General features: G+C 45.4%; 1 protein-coding gene across 1 annotated transcript in view; it reads left to right on the plus strand.

Moving 5' to 3' along the window:
• Window positions 1-17662, plus strand: part of C7 (complement C7) — a 43938-nt gene extending 26276 nt beyond the window's left edge. The window contains exons 12-19 of the mRNA XM_053407823.1: window positions 722-950; window positions 2934-3105; window positions 4177-4264; window positions 5266-5398; window positions 7479-7670; window positions 12399-12495; window positions 13672-13856; window positions 16341-17662. Of these exons, the coding sequence (XP_053263798.1) occupies window positions 722-950; window positions 2934-3105; window positions 4177-4264; window positions 5266-5398; window positions 7479-7670; window positions 12399-12495; window positions 13672-13856; window positions 16341-16528 (1284 nt within the window). The 3' untranslated portion in view covers window positions 16529-17662. The remainder of the gene's footprint in view (window positions 1-721; window positions 951-2933; window positions 3106-4176; window positions 4265-5265; window positions 5399-7478; window positions 7671-12398; window positions 12496-13671; window positions 13857-16340) is intronic.
• Window positions 17663-17989: the final 327 nt, after the last annotated feature.

The following is a 17989-nucleotide window of genomic DNA, read 5'->3' on the forward strand; positions in this document are numbered from 1 at the left end:
GGATGCTCAGATTCTTTGTCACTCTTAAGCAGGTCTGAACCTACTCACCTCTTGAGCGAAATACCACCTGGAAGCCCTATTATCACAATCGTAACAAATTAAGTTCGTTTATGTCCCACTGATTTTAACAGGCATGTTAATCACACAGGACTGACATGTATTAATGTTGGTTGCGTTGAACATTGCTCTTCGTTTCTTGAGGCAAGAGTAGCATTAATACTGTGCCAAAATCTGGCCTCCAATTTCACAGAAGTTTTCTTCCCCTGCAAAAACAAAATAGGTTTCATTTTTCCCCCTGCCTAATTCTCAGGGCAGTTGAGAATTCCTTTAAAATTTCAGGGGTTTGGAGCGTACTCCTCATCATCGCAAGGTGGCTAGGCATGGGGGTGGTGGTTCTGCTTTCCAGTAAAGATTGGACCAGCATTGTGCAGCCTCCCCAGCTGTCCACACTTACTGATTAAAAAAACAACCACCATGGGAGGAATTGCCTCCAGGTGTCTTCTCCTGGGTTTTAATTGAAACATGTGCACCTTACTCAAAAGTAAAGGAAATTCAACAAAAACCCCACACGTGAATTTCATCTTCTTTCCCTTTGAATAATTTTTGAGTGCAATTTTCCCCTTGTGGAGAAAAAATGGGGAGCCAAGTAGAATGTAAGAAAAAAGTAATGTTCTTTGAAAACAAACAAACAGTCGGACATGTTAATTATATATATATATAGCTCACACCACTGTATGAGTTGGTGAAGGAGGTACCTTGTGCATCCGTCAAAAGGCATCACCTGAAACGAGCCATCGAAGAGTACCTGAGCGAAAACGATCCCTGCAAATGCCGCCCGTGTCGAAATGGCGGTGAGCCAGCTGTTGTGGAAACTCAGTGCCTATGCTTCTGCAAACCGTATACTTTTGGAGCAGCTTGCGAACTGGGAACTCTTGTGCAAGACCAGCCAGGCAAGTCATTTCTCTGCTGTTTTAGAGTGGAAGTGTTTAAAGCAGGTAGTGCAATGTGTGGACACTACAGGCCCTCCCCTAATGCACACACACACATGCACACATGATGTTACTGTGATTTGAAGTTACTTAGGGCTTATCCACACTACATTTCTCCCGCAGCTTTCCCACCCCCAGGGAAACCTAATATTTCAGGCTTCCTCAACCTCGGCCCTCCAGATGTTTTTGGCCTACAAGTCCCATGATCCCTAGCTAGCAGTACCAGTGGTCAGGGATGATGGGAATTGTAGTCTCAGAACATCTGGGGGGCCGAGGTTGAGGAAGCCTGTGATATTTAGTGCTGACTTGGAGCAAACAGCAATGGGGTTTTCTGCCAGTTACCTTTTTGTTCTGATTTAGTGCTAAAAAGTGGGGTTTGGGGGGCAGTGGGGCAAAGGCAATACCACTTGGACCTCTCCCTACAAAGCATGGGTCAAGTGGAAAACTACCCAGACTCATGCTTTCTAGGCATGGGTTAAGCGAAAGTGTGGATAGGTCCTTAAAGTGCAAAAGGACCAACTCTTGTCTCTGGCCTCTTCAACGCCAGAGGCAGGCTTGCAGGATCTACTGTAACTTGCATTTCTTTTACTAGAACCTCAAGGTAAACCTGGTTTCAACCAAACCTGGTTCTAGTAAACCTGGTTTCAACTGAACCTGGAAGCAAAAGAGTGGTTCAGGGGGAGGAGAGTCTGATGCAAAAATGATAGCTGAGGAGCTGGAGATAATAACCCACCACATTCTGTAAGTCACATGCTGGAAGGTACACATCTGCTTTCCATAGGCATCCACAGGATTTTTTAAAGCAAAACACCAAATAGGGGAGCAGGCCAGTTTCTCACAACAGCAACAACAACGAGAATCGTGCCTGTGCATTTCCTCTCATTTCTCAGGTTATACAAGTCCTGGAAGCTTGCTCTTTGGGGAAAAAAATAAAGCTGGGAATCGGGATTACGATTCACCAAGGCAGGGGGGGACAACAGTCAGCTTTTCTGTGAATTGCCATTTGCTCTGATTCAGCGGTAAAATGCAGGTTTTCCCAGGGAAAGTACTAGGACAAAAAAAGTGCTTTTAAGTGCTGATCTGTGCTTAGAAAGCATGGTGCAAAAGGAAGTCCAGATGAGCCCTTAGTCAACAGCAAGCAATTATGTACCCATAATTTACATGTGAGGAACACTGGTGCTGAGAGATAAGGAATCAGCACATCAGGATTTCTGCCTCCTCCCTATCTGCGATTGTCAAACAGCTGGGAGTCACGATCTCTTGCTGATTTACTGTAAATCACCCAGGGCTCTGCCAAATGATATCAGTTGGTCTTCTGTGCAGTAGCAACAATGTGTGAACTGTAGGGCCACCGTAATCGTTAACAGCTTAGCTATTTTCACCTCTAAGAAGGGGAACAGCTGAAACTGAAGGCTGGTGCATAGACAGGGGTACAGTTGGCCCTCACTCCTTAAAAGGTAAAGGGGCCCCTGACCATTAGGTCCAGTTGTGGCCGGCTCTGGGGTTGCAGCACTCCTCTCACTTTATTAGCCGAGGGAGCCGGCGTACAGCTTCCGAGTCATGGGGCCAGCATGACTAAACCGCTTCTGGCGAACCAGAGCAGCGCACAGAAACACCATTTACCTTCCCGCTGGAGCAGTACTTATTTATCTACTTGCACTTTGACGTGCTTTCGAACTGCTAGGTTGGCAGGAGCAGGGACCGAGTAACAGGAGCTCACCCTGTCACGGGGATTCGAACCGCCGACCTTCTGATCGGCAAGCACTAGGCTCTGTGGTTTAACCCACAGCACCACCTGTCAAATTTCCTAATATTGTCCAGGTTTGAAGTTCTTCCCTCCGGAGGGAGGAGGGTGCAGGTGAATATCTTGTGACGGTGAGTTGCATAGTATCCTGTGTCTGATCCACTGAAAAATGATGCATGACCTTTCCTGCCATTATGAAGGAGTCATTGATGGGAGCTGGAGCTGCTGGTCCTCATGGAGTTCTTGTTCAGGAGGAAGGAAATCAAGAAGTCGAAGCTGTAATAATCCCAGTCCCAGTGGCGGTGGAAGGTCCTGCATTGGAGAAGCAACCGAAAGCCGCCAGTGTGAGGATGAGGATTTGCAACATTTTCGGTAGGTGGAAATGATACTTGCTAAGAGGAAATATGGTTTGGCAAGTCTTGGAGTCACCTGAGACTTGTTGCAAATTATACATTGAAGAGAGAGTCAATGTATTGCTCTCCAGAAGTTGCTGAGCTATATTTCCCATTATGCCTGACCACTGGTCATGCTAGATGAGGCTGATGGGAGTTGTAGTCCTACAACATCTGAAGGTCAGCCCATATAAATGGTGTAGTGAAGTGGTTCTCAAACAGTGATCTTTGGACCACCAGTGATCCACAAGGTTCATTCAAGTGGTCTACAGTACATCTGTGGATTTGTGGTTGAAGACAGAAGACAGCACATCCATCACACTGAATATGCCTATTGGCTTTTAATGGTATTTCAATTGCTTCTTTTATTTCTTATGTTGTATTACAGGCATTCTGTGTTGATTTTGCCACACATCCTACCATTTTTACTTTGTGCTCATAAAGTAGTATGAATAATTATAAAACAACATGGAGGCAGGGAGACCCACTTTTGGTGCTGGGTGCAAGATGGGTGAATGGCTTGGAGTTCTGAAACCACCACAAATGTCTACCAAGTGCTTAAGATGAAACTTTTCAGTGCCTTCAACAAATGGTTTGGGAGGACCTGAAATGGCAACATTGCAGAAATTGGGCAAGCACAGTTCTGGATGGAAAATCCAGTTGTACGATCAGGATATAAACACTTTTTTAAAATTGCAATTTTTCAATCTCATTAGAGAATTATTCGTGACCTGGAAAAAGTATTTATTATTTGTGACCTGGAAAAAGTTAGCTCAAACTAACTTTTTTTCATGCAAGGATTTGGAGCATTTCATTTAGGCTGGGACAAGAAAGAGATAAAAGTCACTGAGCATCCATAAGCTGCTTTTTCTCCATGAGTGTGTTTGTGGCCCTCTCCAGATGCTGATAATTTAAATTTGATAAAAGCTTAGTGGCCTTGCAGAAACAGACACCTCTGAGAAGTAAAGTGTTTTGAAATGAAAGGTGACAAATCTCTTGAACTCTGAAATAAATTATAATCATTTTTTTTTCAAAATGTTTTGCTTTATAGTTCAATAGAACCACACTGCTTTGATGTGTCTACGCTGGGCACAGAATCCTGCCCGCCACCTCCTCCCTTGGAAAATGGATATGTGCAAGTAAGTGAAGCAGAATGGAATGCCGTCCTTATGCAGGTTCTCTGCATAGATAAGAGTAGTAAAATTTAGGTTGCAGTTCTGTGCACCTCTAAGGTAGCCCATGCGGTAACCTCCAGATGTTGTGGAACTATAATTTCCATCAGCCAGCATGGGCAGCAGTCAGGGCTGATAGGAGTTGTAATAATCCAAACAGGACCTGAAGGCCACCTGGAATTCCCACTTGCCCAGGAGTATGCCCCATTGAGCTCAGTGGAACTTAACTTCTGAGTCCATATGTTTGTACTTTGATTGTACTACAGTGGTACCTCGGGTTACAGACACTTCAGGTTACAGATGCTTCAGGTTACAGACTCCGCTAACCCAGAAATAGTACCTCGGGTTAAGAACTTTGCTTCAGGATGAGAACAGAAATTGTGCTCCGGTGGTGCGGCAGCAGCAGGAGGCCCCATTAGCTAAAGTGGTACCTCAGGTTAAGAACAGTTTCAGGTTAAGAATGGACCTCCAGAATGAATTAAGTTCTTAACCCGAGGTACTACTGTACAATGGTATCTCTGGTTACATACGCTTCAGGTTACAGACTCCGCTAACCCAGAAATAGTGCTTCAGGTTAAGAACTTTGCTTCATGATAAGAACAGAAATTGGGCTCCGGCGGCGCGGTGGCAGCAGGAGGCCCCATTAGCTAAAGTGGTGCTTCAGGTTAAGAACAGTTTCAGGTTAAGTACGGACCTCCAGAACGAATTAAGTTCTTAACCCGAGGTACCACTGTATATGGATTTCATATATGGATTTCATTGCTGGTTCACTGGTTTATTTAGGCAGTAAGCAAGTTTACCTAGGCAGAAATATCCATGTCCTGGGCCACGATGCTGATGATTCAAAAATGCAAACAAATAATTCTATAACGCTGTATATTTTGAATAATTATGTCAGAATTATTCAAGCATGTAAGAATAGAGCGGCATCCTTCCACTCAGTGATCCTCAATTTTTCTACTTTTTAGGATGCCGATTCATCCTATCCTGTGGGGAAGAGCATCATTTACACCTGCAATAACGGATATGCTGTTGTGGGGGAGCCGGTGGTGACCTGTGGCGAAGGCTTGAGGTGGACCGTTGGAGAGATGAGCTGCCAGAGTATGTATCTGTAAGCCTGGCTGCAAAGTACAATTCACTATTTACATTTGCGTGCCCAGGCAGAGACCCCCTGACCCCAGGCGACACTCGGGTGGAATAATGACTCGTGACAACGTGTTATGGGATTAAAATTTGCCACAACTTTATTAAACTTTCAGATGTAGGAAGACCTTGGCTTAGGCATTGGTCGTTTATCCCTCCCAGTCCCCGGCCCAGTCCCCCCCTCAACACAACCCCTTTAACGGGGAATGCTGGGATCGCTGCTGCGGGGGGCGTGTGTCACCGCTTTATGCCCCCCCCCCAATTTAGGTAAGATAGACTAAAGGATTCCACCCAAGACCTTTAACTGCCAAAGTTGTGACGTTTTGCTACAGGGAAGGCAAAAGCTGCCAATGCAGGGAAATACCTTCCCGGTCCTTCAACAGCAACCATTGTAAGACTGTAGCAGTGCCTTGATGAGCTATGCAGAACTGGCTAAATTGACATACAAACTGCGGGACAAGGACAACTGTGACTTTAAGGAAGAATGGGAGCTTTTTACAAATTATCTAAAAAGATAGCAAAATGAACTGGACTCCTTGGCAGGTTTTGAATAAACATGCACAAATTTATTGGTTGATAACATGATAGACGGATAACTTAAGGATACGTATAATTTTATAACATGCAGAGAACAATATATGCTGAGAAATGAGAGAGAGGAGCTGAGGGAAGTCTTGAGGGGGGAGGGAGGGTTTGAAGGGGGGAAAGGGGGAAATAATGAATATGACATGTTTTGACAGTGTGCATGTTGAAATTGTTAATAAAAATATTTTTTAAAAAAGAAATAAACATTAATATAAAAAGTAAAAAAGACTGTAGCAGTGCCTGCATACCTGTAAAGAAGTAGTTAAAGGTAAAGGGACCCCCGACCATTAGGTCCAGTCATGGCCGACTCTGGGGCTGCGGCGCTCATCTCGCTTTATTGGCCGAGGGAGCCGGCATACAGCTTCCGGGTCATGTGGCCAGCATGGCTAAGCCGCTTCTGGTGAACCAAAGCAGTGCACGGAAACGCCGTTTACCTTCCCGCCGGAGCGGTACCTATTTATCTACTTGCACTTTGACGTGCTTTCAAACTGCTAGGTTGGCAGGAGCAGGGACCGAGCAACGGGAGCTCACCCCGTCGCGGGGATTTGAACCGCCGACCTTCTGATCGGCAAGTCCTAGGCTCTGTTGTTTAACCCACAGCGCCACCCGCGTCCCTAAAGAAGAAGTTAACCTGCAATAAAAGGCCTAAACGAAAGACAGGAAGGCTGGGTGAAGCTCTGGAGCTGACTAAGAGCTCCCATGTAGGCTCCGCCCCCCCTTTATGTTTAAAGAGCGGACCCAATCCTTATTGTTCCGCTCACATGGCTCTGCCTCCCCAGTCGCGATTGGCTCTTTGAATGGAGGTTTGGCGGGAACCTCAGGGTTTGTGACTTGGGGTCGTGGTCCAGGAGCGCTCCGCCGGGAGTCATGTAGGACCGGGGTGCTGTGCGTGGGCACGAAAAGGGCGCCCTCCATTTGGGGAGCGGTCATTCTATGCCAGAAAAAGACACCGTTCTTAAATTTCTGTCATGCACCTGTTCATGACCATTGCCGAAGCAGATGAGGAAAGGGAGTAACAATAGTGTGGTGTAGTGGTTAAGAGCAGTAGATTTGTAATCTGCTGAACTGGGTTTGATTCCCTGCTCCTCCACATGCAGCTGCTGGGTGACCTTGGGCTAGTCACACTTCTCTGAAGTCTCTCAGCCCCACTCACCTCTGTGTGGGAGGAAGGGAAAGGAGAGTCTTAGCCGCTTTGACACTCCTTCGGGTAGTGATAAAGTGGGATATCAAATCCAAACTCTTCTTCTTCTTCTAGGTGACTGCTGAGAGGGAGCATTTGTTTGCACCTCACAGCCCTCAAGGGCTAGGGATACAAATGTGTTTTCATTCTTCCCTCCCTCTGGATATAGTCCTGACACAGCTCTCCCTTGCCCAGTTTATCTTTGGGGCAAGGCCTTAATGTTCACCCTAATGAACCATCCCCCACAACTTGGTTCTCCTCTTTATTCCCTAGAAACGGCTTGTGTCTTGCCTGCATTGGAAGGAGGACTGAGTGCAGACCCAGTGAAACCATTGTATCAGATCGGAGAGAAGGTAAAGCTGTCATGCCCAGAAGACACGCAGTTGGAAGGAGCAGCTGTCCTTTTGTGCGAGCCCACCCTGAAGTGGTCTCCTAACATCAACAATATCCAGTGCCGGAGGAGAGGTATGTAGATCTAGGACTTTTTTTGGGGGGTCCACTTGTAGCCTGATCTTTCTTTGGAAACTTCAGAGCAGCGCCTGTGGGCCTCCAGAGAAGCATTCCACTATCCAAACTTAACTGAGCATGTTAAGACCAGATGAGTTTTAGCCATTTAACAACACCCTGCACCGCAAAAGCTATTCACTGGGTGCAGAGACATTAACTGGATTTCAGAGAATCTTCTCCCATTTGAAGGAAGGCAAGTCTTGTCACTTTTGCCTGTGTGGGATCAGTGTTGTTTTTCTAGAAAAAGAGGTGCCAGAACTCACTGTGAACACCTCCTTTGTTCTCTTAGAATGGCAATGGTGCTCACCTGAGAGGTGCTGGAACTGAGTAATAATAATAATAATAATAATAATAATAATAATAATAATAATAATAATATTATACCCCACCCATCTGGCTGGGCTTCCCCAGCCACTCTGGGCGACTTCCAACAAAATATTAAAATACAGTGATCCATCAAACATTAAAAGCTTTCCTAAACAAGGCTGCCTTCAGATGTCTTCTAAAAGTCTGGTAGTTGTTTTTCTCTTTGACATCTGGTGGGAGGGCGTCCCACAGGGCGGATGCCACTACCAAGAAGGCCCTCTGCCTGGTTCCCTGTAACTTGGCTTCTTGCAGTGAGGGAACCACCAGAAGGCCCTCGGCGCTGGACCTCAGTGTCCGGGCAGAATGATGGGGGTGGAGACGCTCCTTCAGGTATACTGGACCAAGACCGTTTAGGGCTTTAAAGATCAGCATCAACACTTTGAGTTGTGCTCAGAAATGTACTGTTCCTTTGAGTTCCCCCTGAAAAAAGCCCTGGGTGGGATGATGATGATAATAATAGTAATGCCACCAATTTGGAGTCAGCTGGTAGGCTTAACTCCTCTCTTTCCCTCATTTTCAATGGGAGAAGGTTGAGTTTCAGAGCACTATAGTGGACACTTGCTGCAGCATCCAAGGGTCCAGGGGAACTACATTTCCTCTGCTTCCCAGCATTACTAAATTGTGCAGCAACAATGCACCATAGCACCCATGTCCTCAGTCCCAGCTATGGCACTCCTTGGACGCCCCTGCCCCCAACAATCCATGCTTCTTTCCACTGGTAAGTTGCACAGTGTGAGAGGAGGAGGATGGGGAGAACGCCAGAGAGTGATGCAGCACAGAATGGGGGAGGTATATGATGGATTGATGGATTGATTAAATTTATGTACCACCCCTCCTCTGAAGATCCCAGGGCAGTTCACAACATAAAAATACAAAATGAAAACACAAAATGCGGAATAAAACGAGAACAAAAACAAACCAGTGACACCCCCCCCAACACATTTAAAAGGCCATAAAAAGTCCAGTCAGCCCAAGGCCTGGTTATGGAGAAACATTTTTCACCTAAAGATATGTAACAAAGGCACCAGGCAAACCTCCTTAGGGAGAAGATTCCACAAATGGGGAGCCACTGCAGAAAAGGCCCGTTATCATGTTGCCACCCTCTAGAACTCTCGCCAAGAAGATGGGCCTCAGATGATGATCGCAGGGTCCAGGTCAATTCATACGGGGATAAGCAGTCCTTGAAGTAGAAGAAGAGTTTGGATTTGATATTCTGCTTTGAGACCCGAAGGAGTCTCAAAGCGGCTAACATTCTCCTTTCCCTTCCTCCCCCACAACAAGCACTCTGTGAGGTGAGAGGGTCTGAGAGACTTTAAAGAAGTGTGACTAGCCCAAGGTCACCCAGCAGCTGCATGTGGAGGAGCGGAAACGCAAACCCAGTTCACCAGATTACGAGACTACCGCTCTTAACCACTACACCACACTGGCTCTTTTGCGGTCCTAAGCTGTTTAAGGTTTTATAGGTCAAAACCAACACTTTGAATTGGGCCGAGAAATTAATTGGCAGCCAGTGCAGTTGGGCCAGGATGCAATATGTTTAAACCATCTTGGCCACTGAATTCTGCACCAGCTGAAGCTTCTGAACTTCTAACTCAGTGCTAAAGCCCCTGCTTTGGATGCAAAAGTTCTCAGGAAGGACTCCAGCTTGAAAACAGCTTCTGCCATTCAGTGTCAACGATACTGAAGCCAATGGACTGACTCTGTATGAGACAGCTCCCTCTGTTTCCAGTAATGGATCCAGTTCAGAAGGTTTGGGATTCAATTCAAAAGTATATTGGGAGGAGGAGATACCTATAATTTGGCTCCAAACTTCCCTTCCCTTCCTCATTTTGGAATTTGCCCCATGACTGCTGCTATATCAGGATTAGCCAACGTGATGCCCTCCAGATGCTGTTGGACTACAACTCCCATCAGCCCCTGCCAGCATAGCTAATGATCAGGGATGATGGGAGTTGTAGTGCAGCAACAACTGGAGGGCACCGCGTTGGCTACTCCTGTGCTAGATGGTTAAACTCAGCCCAAGGTTGTCAGTTGTTAACCCTTTCAGTACCGTGTGGGCAGAGAGAAGCATCAGTGATGAAGAAAGAGAATGCCTTTTTAAAAAAAAGTTCACAAAAGAAATGAGTTGCCTTAAAACAGGTATATTAAAAATGAATGGGCTGCATTAACTGTGTTTGTGAGAGCTTCTAAAGTAAACATAATTGGCCTTTTTGAGTCACGGTACTGTGAAGGGAAAAAAATCAATAGATTTCCCCCTCATTGTAAAACCAGAGGGAAAAGACAGGTGTAGTCGCTCCAGAGGCTGCAAAGGGGGAGGTTTTTAATTATGTTTTGATGGATTGGGATTACATTTCAAGTAGAAATAACTCAGGACCGGAGGTTCAGTAACAGAAAAGGCCACAAACAGGCCAGTCGTCAAGCATCAAATTTGTGCAGTTTCTTTTCCTGGTCCTTTGGTGGTTGTTCTTCTGTATTGCTATGTGTGCCCCCAATCTCCAAGAAATCTCAGGGGTGGGGACTCAGCACGCATCTCTTCTTGGAGCAAAGGTCACCGGCGTCTTATGGCGTCTTTCTGATAGATGGTTTTGTTTACAGGCTGAGCGTAGGCTAGAAGGTGCACAGCATTAGCATTCGCAGCCAATCTTCCTGTCCCATCAGGTTTCTAGCAGGGCCGCCAGTGCCATTTCTTTGGATTCTTGCAGAAAGCAAATCAGACCACTGTTTGTTTTGAGCTGGCTGGTTGTTCTTCTTCCCCACTTGCTCCCAGCCCAGGGAAAGAGAGGGAAACTGAGGCCCCATTCCCAAATGGCTTTCCTTCCAGCAAAGCCCACCGACTGAGAGGAACCTAGAACACTGCCTTATAGCGAGTCAGACCATTGGCTCCATCTCATTCATTGTGTTGATTTGCAACTGGGCCAAGCTCAAGGTGTTACTATCAGTATATAAAGGCCTTAAAAACCAGGGGGCCAGTTTACCTGTGAGATCACCTTGCCCCATATGCGCCCCCTCAGCCGCTTCGATCAGCGGAATTGACACAGGTACCACATAACACCCTTTCCACATTTGCGAGAATTCAATCTTTTAGTGTGGTTGCACCTACCCTTTGAAACTCCCTGCCTATGGATATCAGGCAGGGACCTTCACTGTGCTCTTTTTGGCACCTGCTGATAACACAACTTGAAGGAGCATCTCCACCCCCGTCGTTCTGCCTGGACACTGAGGTCCAGCTCTGAGGGCCTCCTGGCGGTTCCCTCCCTGTGAGAAGTGAGGTTACAGGGAACCAGGCAGAGGGCCTTCTCAGTAGTGGCACCTGCCCTGTGGAACGCCCTCCCATCAGATGTCAAGGAAATAAGCAACTATCTAACTTTTAGAAGACATCTGAAGGCACCCCTGTTTAGGGAAGTTTATACTGTTTAATGCTGTATTGTGTTTTAATATTCAGTTGGGAGCCACCCAGAGTGGCTGGGGAAACCCAGCCAGACGGGTGGGGTGGTGGTATTATTATTATTATTATTATTATTATTATTATATTATTATTATTATTATTATTATTATTATTATTATTATTATTATTATTATACTATTGTTTTGACAAGCCTATCAAGAGATGTAGGAAGTTGATGTGCATTTCAGTCTGCTTTTTAGTCTATTGTTGTTTTAACTTTTCAAAAGTTTTGCATCAATTTTTGTTTCCTCAGTGATCATTTTATTGTTTTAACTCATTAGTAAGCTGTTTTTGGTCAGGGGTCCCTTTACCTTTACCTTTAAACTGCTTTTAGGTGCTTTTTTTTTAACAATCAAGCAGTGTATAAATTTTATGAAATAAATAAAAGATATCATTGTCTATGCTGACTGCCAGCAGCTCTCCAGGGTTTTAAGCAGGGGTCAAACTCCCAGCCCAAATTTGGAGATTGAACCTGAGTCCTTCTGCATGCAAAGCAGATGTCCTGCTGCTGAAATGTGGCCCTTCCTGCCAAACCCACATAGCACTTGGATGGTCTCGACGTCTTACCGAACATGGTAACAGAGTTAAAAGGGCAGCGTTCGAAATTAGCCAGGCGCCAGGCTCATTTTGTGACTGGGGATTGTCAGGAGGGGAGAGCGCTTCAAGAAGCCTTATCACCGTGTATGGCTGCGGAGACTCGATAATAAGTTTGCTGCTGCTGGCACTGAGATCGCGGGAGAGGAAATGCCTCGCCACCTAACTCTAGAGAAAACAAAGCAGGAAGGAACATTGTCGGCTCTGCCAGGGCTATCAAGATAATCTCTGGCCGGTCTGCTCATTCCATTCTAGATCGTCTGTTTCTTCTTTCTCCTCAGTTCCCAGCACAGATACTGGGCCAGCTGCCCCAGAATGCCAGCCATGGGAGAAAGCCCAAGAGGCAAAATGTGTGTGTAAGATGCCGTATGAATGTGGGTGAGTAGCCATAGGTATCTCATTTCTGTTAGAAAGCTAAACCCTCCAAGGGCATGAGCCCATGACGGATTAGAAAGCTTTGGAGAAATAAAGCGAGCTTTGCTAGCAATAAAATTCCGTTTTCTCAGCCCTGTCCCACTTTAGTCCGTTTCATCTTTTTACCTGCCTTGATGGAGCTGTCGTTTGGTATTAGTAGAGATATAGCTTGGCTAAAAGAACAGAAAGGGGAAAGAGGGCTTTGGTTGTGTAAAATGGGGAGAGAAAAGGAGACAAAAACATGTATTCTGGAGATTTGGAAGTGTGGCAGCGAGTTACCTTAGATCCTGCAGGGACCTTTTTCTAACAAAGGCAAGTGAGCATGTGAAATAAAAATGGATGGTTTTTATTTGGGGAATGCTAGTCAGATAAGTAATAAGTAATTTGATTCCCTTTTTCCGCTGAAGCTTTGGAGAATTCCTCCTGTGATACTGGCAATCTCTGTCAAGTAATATATGCCCAACCTGACATTCTTCGTTTAAGTTTATTCCTTAGGGCCCCTCCAGACTGCTGGGTGTATTTTTTGTGTGGGTATATTCTGCAACATGTCATTGACGGGTTTATACTGAACTGTCCACACATCATTATTTTGCTGTGTGGACTGTAGAGAATTCTGGTTGATGGGAAGCATCTGGCTTTGTGGGTCACAAATTGTGCAGGCTGCCCCCGTAAAGCAGGTATAGGTAACCTGTCACCTTTCAGTTTTTGTTGGGCTACAACTCCCATCATGCTGGTTGGTGCAGACTTAGGACAGGGCCTTTCCAGTGGTGGTCAGGAGGGATTTGAAAACACCCATGTTTACTCAGGCATTTGGTGACTGAAGAATACTGTTCCTGCCAACCCTGGGATCATGGTTTTTAACCACAACTGCTTTTAGGGTGTTTTAACTTGTAGGTTTTTAATTCTTTTTCAGAATATTTTAACTGTTTTGAAATGTTTTTGCTTTGTTGGTTTTTAGAATGTGTTCCATTTACGAGGTATAAATTCAAAAAAATAAAATAAATCCCTCACCATTTGCCACGCTTGTTGGGGCTGATGGGAGCTGGTGTCAAACAACAACTTGGAAGGCCACAGATTCCCCAACCCTGCTGTAAATTTCAGCCCCCTGTCAATAGTGTGATTTCCTGCTTTTCCTCCCAGCTCTTCCCTGGACATCTGTGCTACAGACCAAAGAACCAAGAGAAGCACATGGCTAACCATCTGCAAGCTACATGCATTGGAGTGCATGGGCAGGCAGTATGCTTTGGTCAGCAAGGAAATCTGCAGGACTCCTGCTGCATCCACAAGACCTTGTGGCTCATGCCAGCTGTGGGAGACATGTCATGGTAAGAGGTTTCCTCAACATCCTTCCCCATCCAAATTCCCGACCACATAGTTCAATTTGTGGGTGCACTTGCTCCCCACCCCACCGCGGTACTTCTTAATGCGATTTACTGGGAATAGCATGGAACGAGCTTGGATTAAAGAAAAAAATATGTGGTTGACCTTCTAGATTTAGTGCAGAGTTATCTTAGGGTTGGGACGTGGGTGGCGCTGTGGGTTAAACCACAGAGCCTAGGGCTTGCCGATCAGAAGGTCAGCGGTTCGAATCCCCGTGACGGGGTGAGCTCCCGTTGCTCGGTCCCTGCTCCTGTCAACCTAGCAGTTCGAAAGCACATCAAAGTGCAAGTAGCTAAATAGGTATCGCTCCAGCGGGAAGGTGAACGGCATTTCCGTGCGCTGCTCTGGTTTGCCAGAAGCAGCTTAGTCATGCTGGCCACATGACCCGGAAGCTGTACGCCGGCTCCCTCGGCCAGTAAAGCGAGATGAGTGCCACAACCCCAGAGTCGTACACGACTGGACCTAACGGTCAGGGGTCCCTTTACCATTACTATCTTAGGGTTACCCTCCCCAGATTTAGCTGGGGCATTTCCTGTGTTTCTGGCAAAGAGCTTCAGAACTAAGGAGAAGGAAAATTAGGATTTGTTTCCAGAGATGAGAGCAAAGGTTAGCAGTAGGAGGAAGTTTACAATGGTGGTCTTCAAACTTACTTTTCTCATTGATTTGCTTGATGAGGAATACCAATACACCCGCACTGCAGGGTTCTAGGGAACATTCTTTGAACCAAACTACAAATTATGTTCACTGTATAGAAGGGGGTGTTTTTCATTTAAACCCCTTTTTCATTTAAAACGCTTTGATGAGTAAAACTTACCCAAGGCTGAACAACTTACTGAGCAGCAGATAAAATACAGCTTACAACAATTTTAACACATGAGCTATTGCTGCTCCGATTGTATATTTTATCTTTATGAACTCTGTTTTTATTCTGTTATGTTATGTGAGCTGGTCTTTGACCGTAATAAATGATATATCTATCTCATTTTACAACAGTAGTAAGATAGAATATGACACAAAACACCCACTGCACCCATGTAATTCATTGATGGCTCCTTGTACCCCACATGAATTTCAGTCTAGATTGCTCCCTCTCCTACACACATACACTGGCAATTTGTGCAAAACCAAAACTTAACTGAAACCCTGCACTTCAAAGTAGGGGTGGCTCAGGGCTAGATCTGTCCTGGCAAGCTGCAGGAAGTGGCCTGCCAGCTTTGTTTGCTGATCATTTCAGGACATAATGCACTCTGCCAGATATTTGCAGAGTGATCTTTAAATCAGCACCTGGGGCGGACCAAAGTTATTGAGCTTTTTTTTTAGGAAATCAAAGTTGCCGTGCCTCACTGAACATTCCCATGCCGCCCTAGCGACCCCTGTGGTGCCCAACGCTCCCCCCCCCCAGTGCAGAACTTAAAAGTGGGCTGTGTGACTATGCCAGATACTAGAGCACTTGGACGTCAACTGACCAATATGGCTGATCCCATAGGTGGCAACTCCACCATTTAACTGGCTTATTTACTGAAAGGTTTGCTGTCTTTTAAGAGAGGAAAGAGGGAGAGGTTGGGTGGGTAAACTGAGAGAAAAGCTGAGAGAAGAGAGAGACTGAAAGAGGAAAACAGAGGAAGTTGGACAATACAGTACAGTGGTACCTCGGATTACATACGCTTCAGGTTACAGACTCCGCTAACCCAGAAATAGTACCTTGGGTTAAGAACTTTGCTTCAGGATGAGAACAGAAATTGCGTGGCGACAGCAGGAGGCCCCATTAGCTAAAGTGGTGCTTCAGGTTAAGAACAGTTTCAGGTTAAGAACGGACCTCCGGAACAAATTAAGTACGTAACCAGAGGTACCACTGTATATGGTTAAAGATTTGGAGTTCCATGATTGAGATGACTAGAGGACGCCTCTGCTGCAAGTTGATGCTTGGACTGGTTTTGAAGAAGTTGAAGATGACTGTGTTTTGCTTGGTAGGTCTTTAGCTGTCTCAAGCCAGCAATAACCCACAACACTTATTTCATATTGTCTTAAAGCACGCAGATGGACTGTACAGAGCCAGACTTGGTCAGCCAACCTGAAATACTCAAAGGTCATGACCTATCTTGTATCAATAAAGTGGGAGAGAGGCATCTAGCTGAGATAAGGAGAGGTGCATTGTTTAAACATCAGCCCCCCCCCTTGCAGAAGCAGCTGTCTCCAAGAGACTCTGGGAGATGGTTGAGTCCCGCTGAGGCTGTGTACCATCTGCCTGAGCGGCTGCGCTTCCCCAAACCAGCCCCAAACCTTGCATTGGTGCTGGGGAGGATAAAAGGAACGCCTGCGAAGTTGGCTTCTTTTGGTCTTCCTGTAGCTGCTTGTTAATCCAGATGGTTTGGTGAATTACTGTCTCATTCACTATTGTTTATTTTTTCTCATTTGTGGTGGTTGTTTAGATCCAACCAACCAGTGCACGTGCAAAGAAGCTGGACAATGCGGCGACACAGGAATAAGCATTTGCGTTGAAGTGGAAGGAAGGGTCGCGCAGCAGACCATGACTGAATGCGAGGCTGGCGTCCTCAAGTGCCAGGGGGAGAACATCACTGTTGTTAGCATAAGACCGTGCGATGTACAAAATCCCTAGTCTATGTTTGCTTATTGCACTAGGATAACCACTCGGTTTTCCAGTGTGTTATACACTGTATTACATTACTGCTGCAACCTTTGGCCAAGTCTCTCTGGGCATATAACTCAGTTATATATACTTGTTGGTTTTTGTTGATTACCTTTGTATATTATTGGAATTTTTTAAAATTTTGTTTTATCTACCCTGCTTAGGAATCATTTGATTAAGCAGTTTATACGTTCTTCTACATAAAATAAAAAAGTAAAGGGTCAGGAGAATGGTGGGATGAGGATTATTAAAACTAGCAAAATGGACATAACTTTGTAGGTGATATGGGAAGAAGAGCCTTGTTTATTTCAAGGACATATGGGGGGAGTGCATTCCCCCCCATGGCTGTCATAGAGGAGCAGCCCGCCCAATGTCAAACACAGGATAGATTTTATTCATACTTCAGATGTGTACTTAAGTATGGCACTTTACATTTTCCTGTGGTGGTAAATGGCAACTGTTCATTGGTATGGGAGAAAGTAAAGGAGGCCATCTGAGGAAACTAGTTATGTGCTGTTAAATTGTTCTCTGCGCTTACTGACTCACACATGGAAAACCAGGCCTCCCTCCTCTTCTTCTCTGGTCTCCTTTGGGAGGAAGGTTCAGATATAAATTTAATAAATGCCTAAGAATATCTCCATAGGCTCACAGTTAGCTCTGCTTCTTGACTATGCCAGATACTAGAGCACTTGGACGTCAACTGACCAATATGGCTGATCACACAGGTGGCAACTCCACCATTTAACTGGCTTATTTATTGGAAGGTTTGCTGTCTTTTAAGAGAGGAAAGAGGGAGAAGTTGGGTGGGGAAACCGAGAAGAAAGAGAGTGAAAGAGGAAAACAGAGAAAGTTGGACATACAGGATATGGTTAAAGATTTGGAGTTCCATGATTGAGATAACTAGAGGACCCTTCTGCTTCAAGCTGATGCTTAAACTGGGTTTGGAGAAGTTGAAGATCACTGTGTTAGAGTATGGCACTGCATTTTGCTTGGTAGGTCTTTAGCTGTCTCAAGCCAGCAATAACCCACAACACTTATTTCATATTGTCTTAAAGCAAGCAGATGGACTGTACAGAGCCAGACTTTGTCAGCTATCCTGAAATACTCAAATACTCTTGTATCAATAAATAATTGTTGTTGTGTTTGTTTGTTTTTTTAAAAAGGCTGTGGTGTGATTCCTGTTCATAATCCCCTCAGAATTGTTTTATCACTTGTTGTTTGCCCCCCTGGGCTCCTTTGGGAGGAAGGGTGGGATATAAATTAACTTCCCAGAATGTCTTGGGGTGATGCAACATGATGTAGCCTTACTCTTAAGACAGTACAGTTGTACCTTGGATCTCAAACGCCTTGGCTCCCAAACGATCAAAACTCAAAAGTGAGTGTTCCAGTTTGCAAATGATTTTCGGAAGCCGAACATCCAGCGCAGCTTCC

The sequence above is a fragment of the Podarcis raffonei genome, chromosome 11 (genome assembly GCF_027172205.1).
Source record: "Podarcis raffonei isolate rPodRaf1 chromosome 11, rPodRaf1.pri, whole genome shotgun sequence".
In the NCBI taxonomy this organism is placed as follows: domain Eukaryota; kingdom Metazoa; phylum Chordata; class Lepidosauria; order Squamata; family Lacertidae; genus Podarcis; species Podarcis raffonei.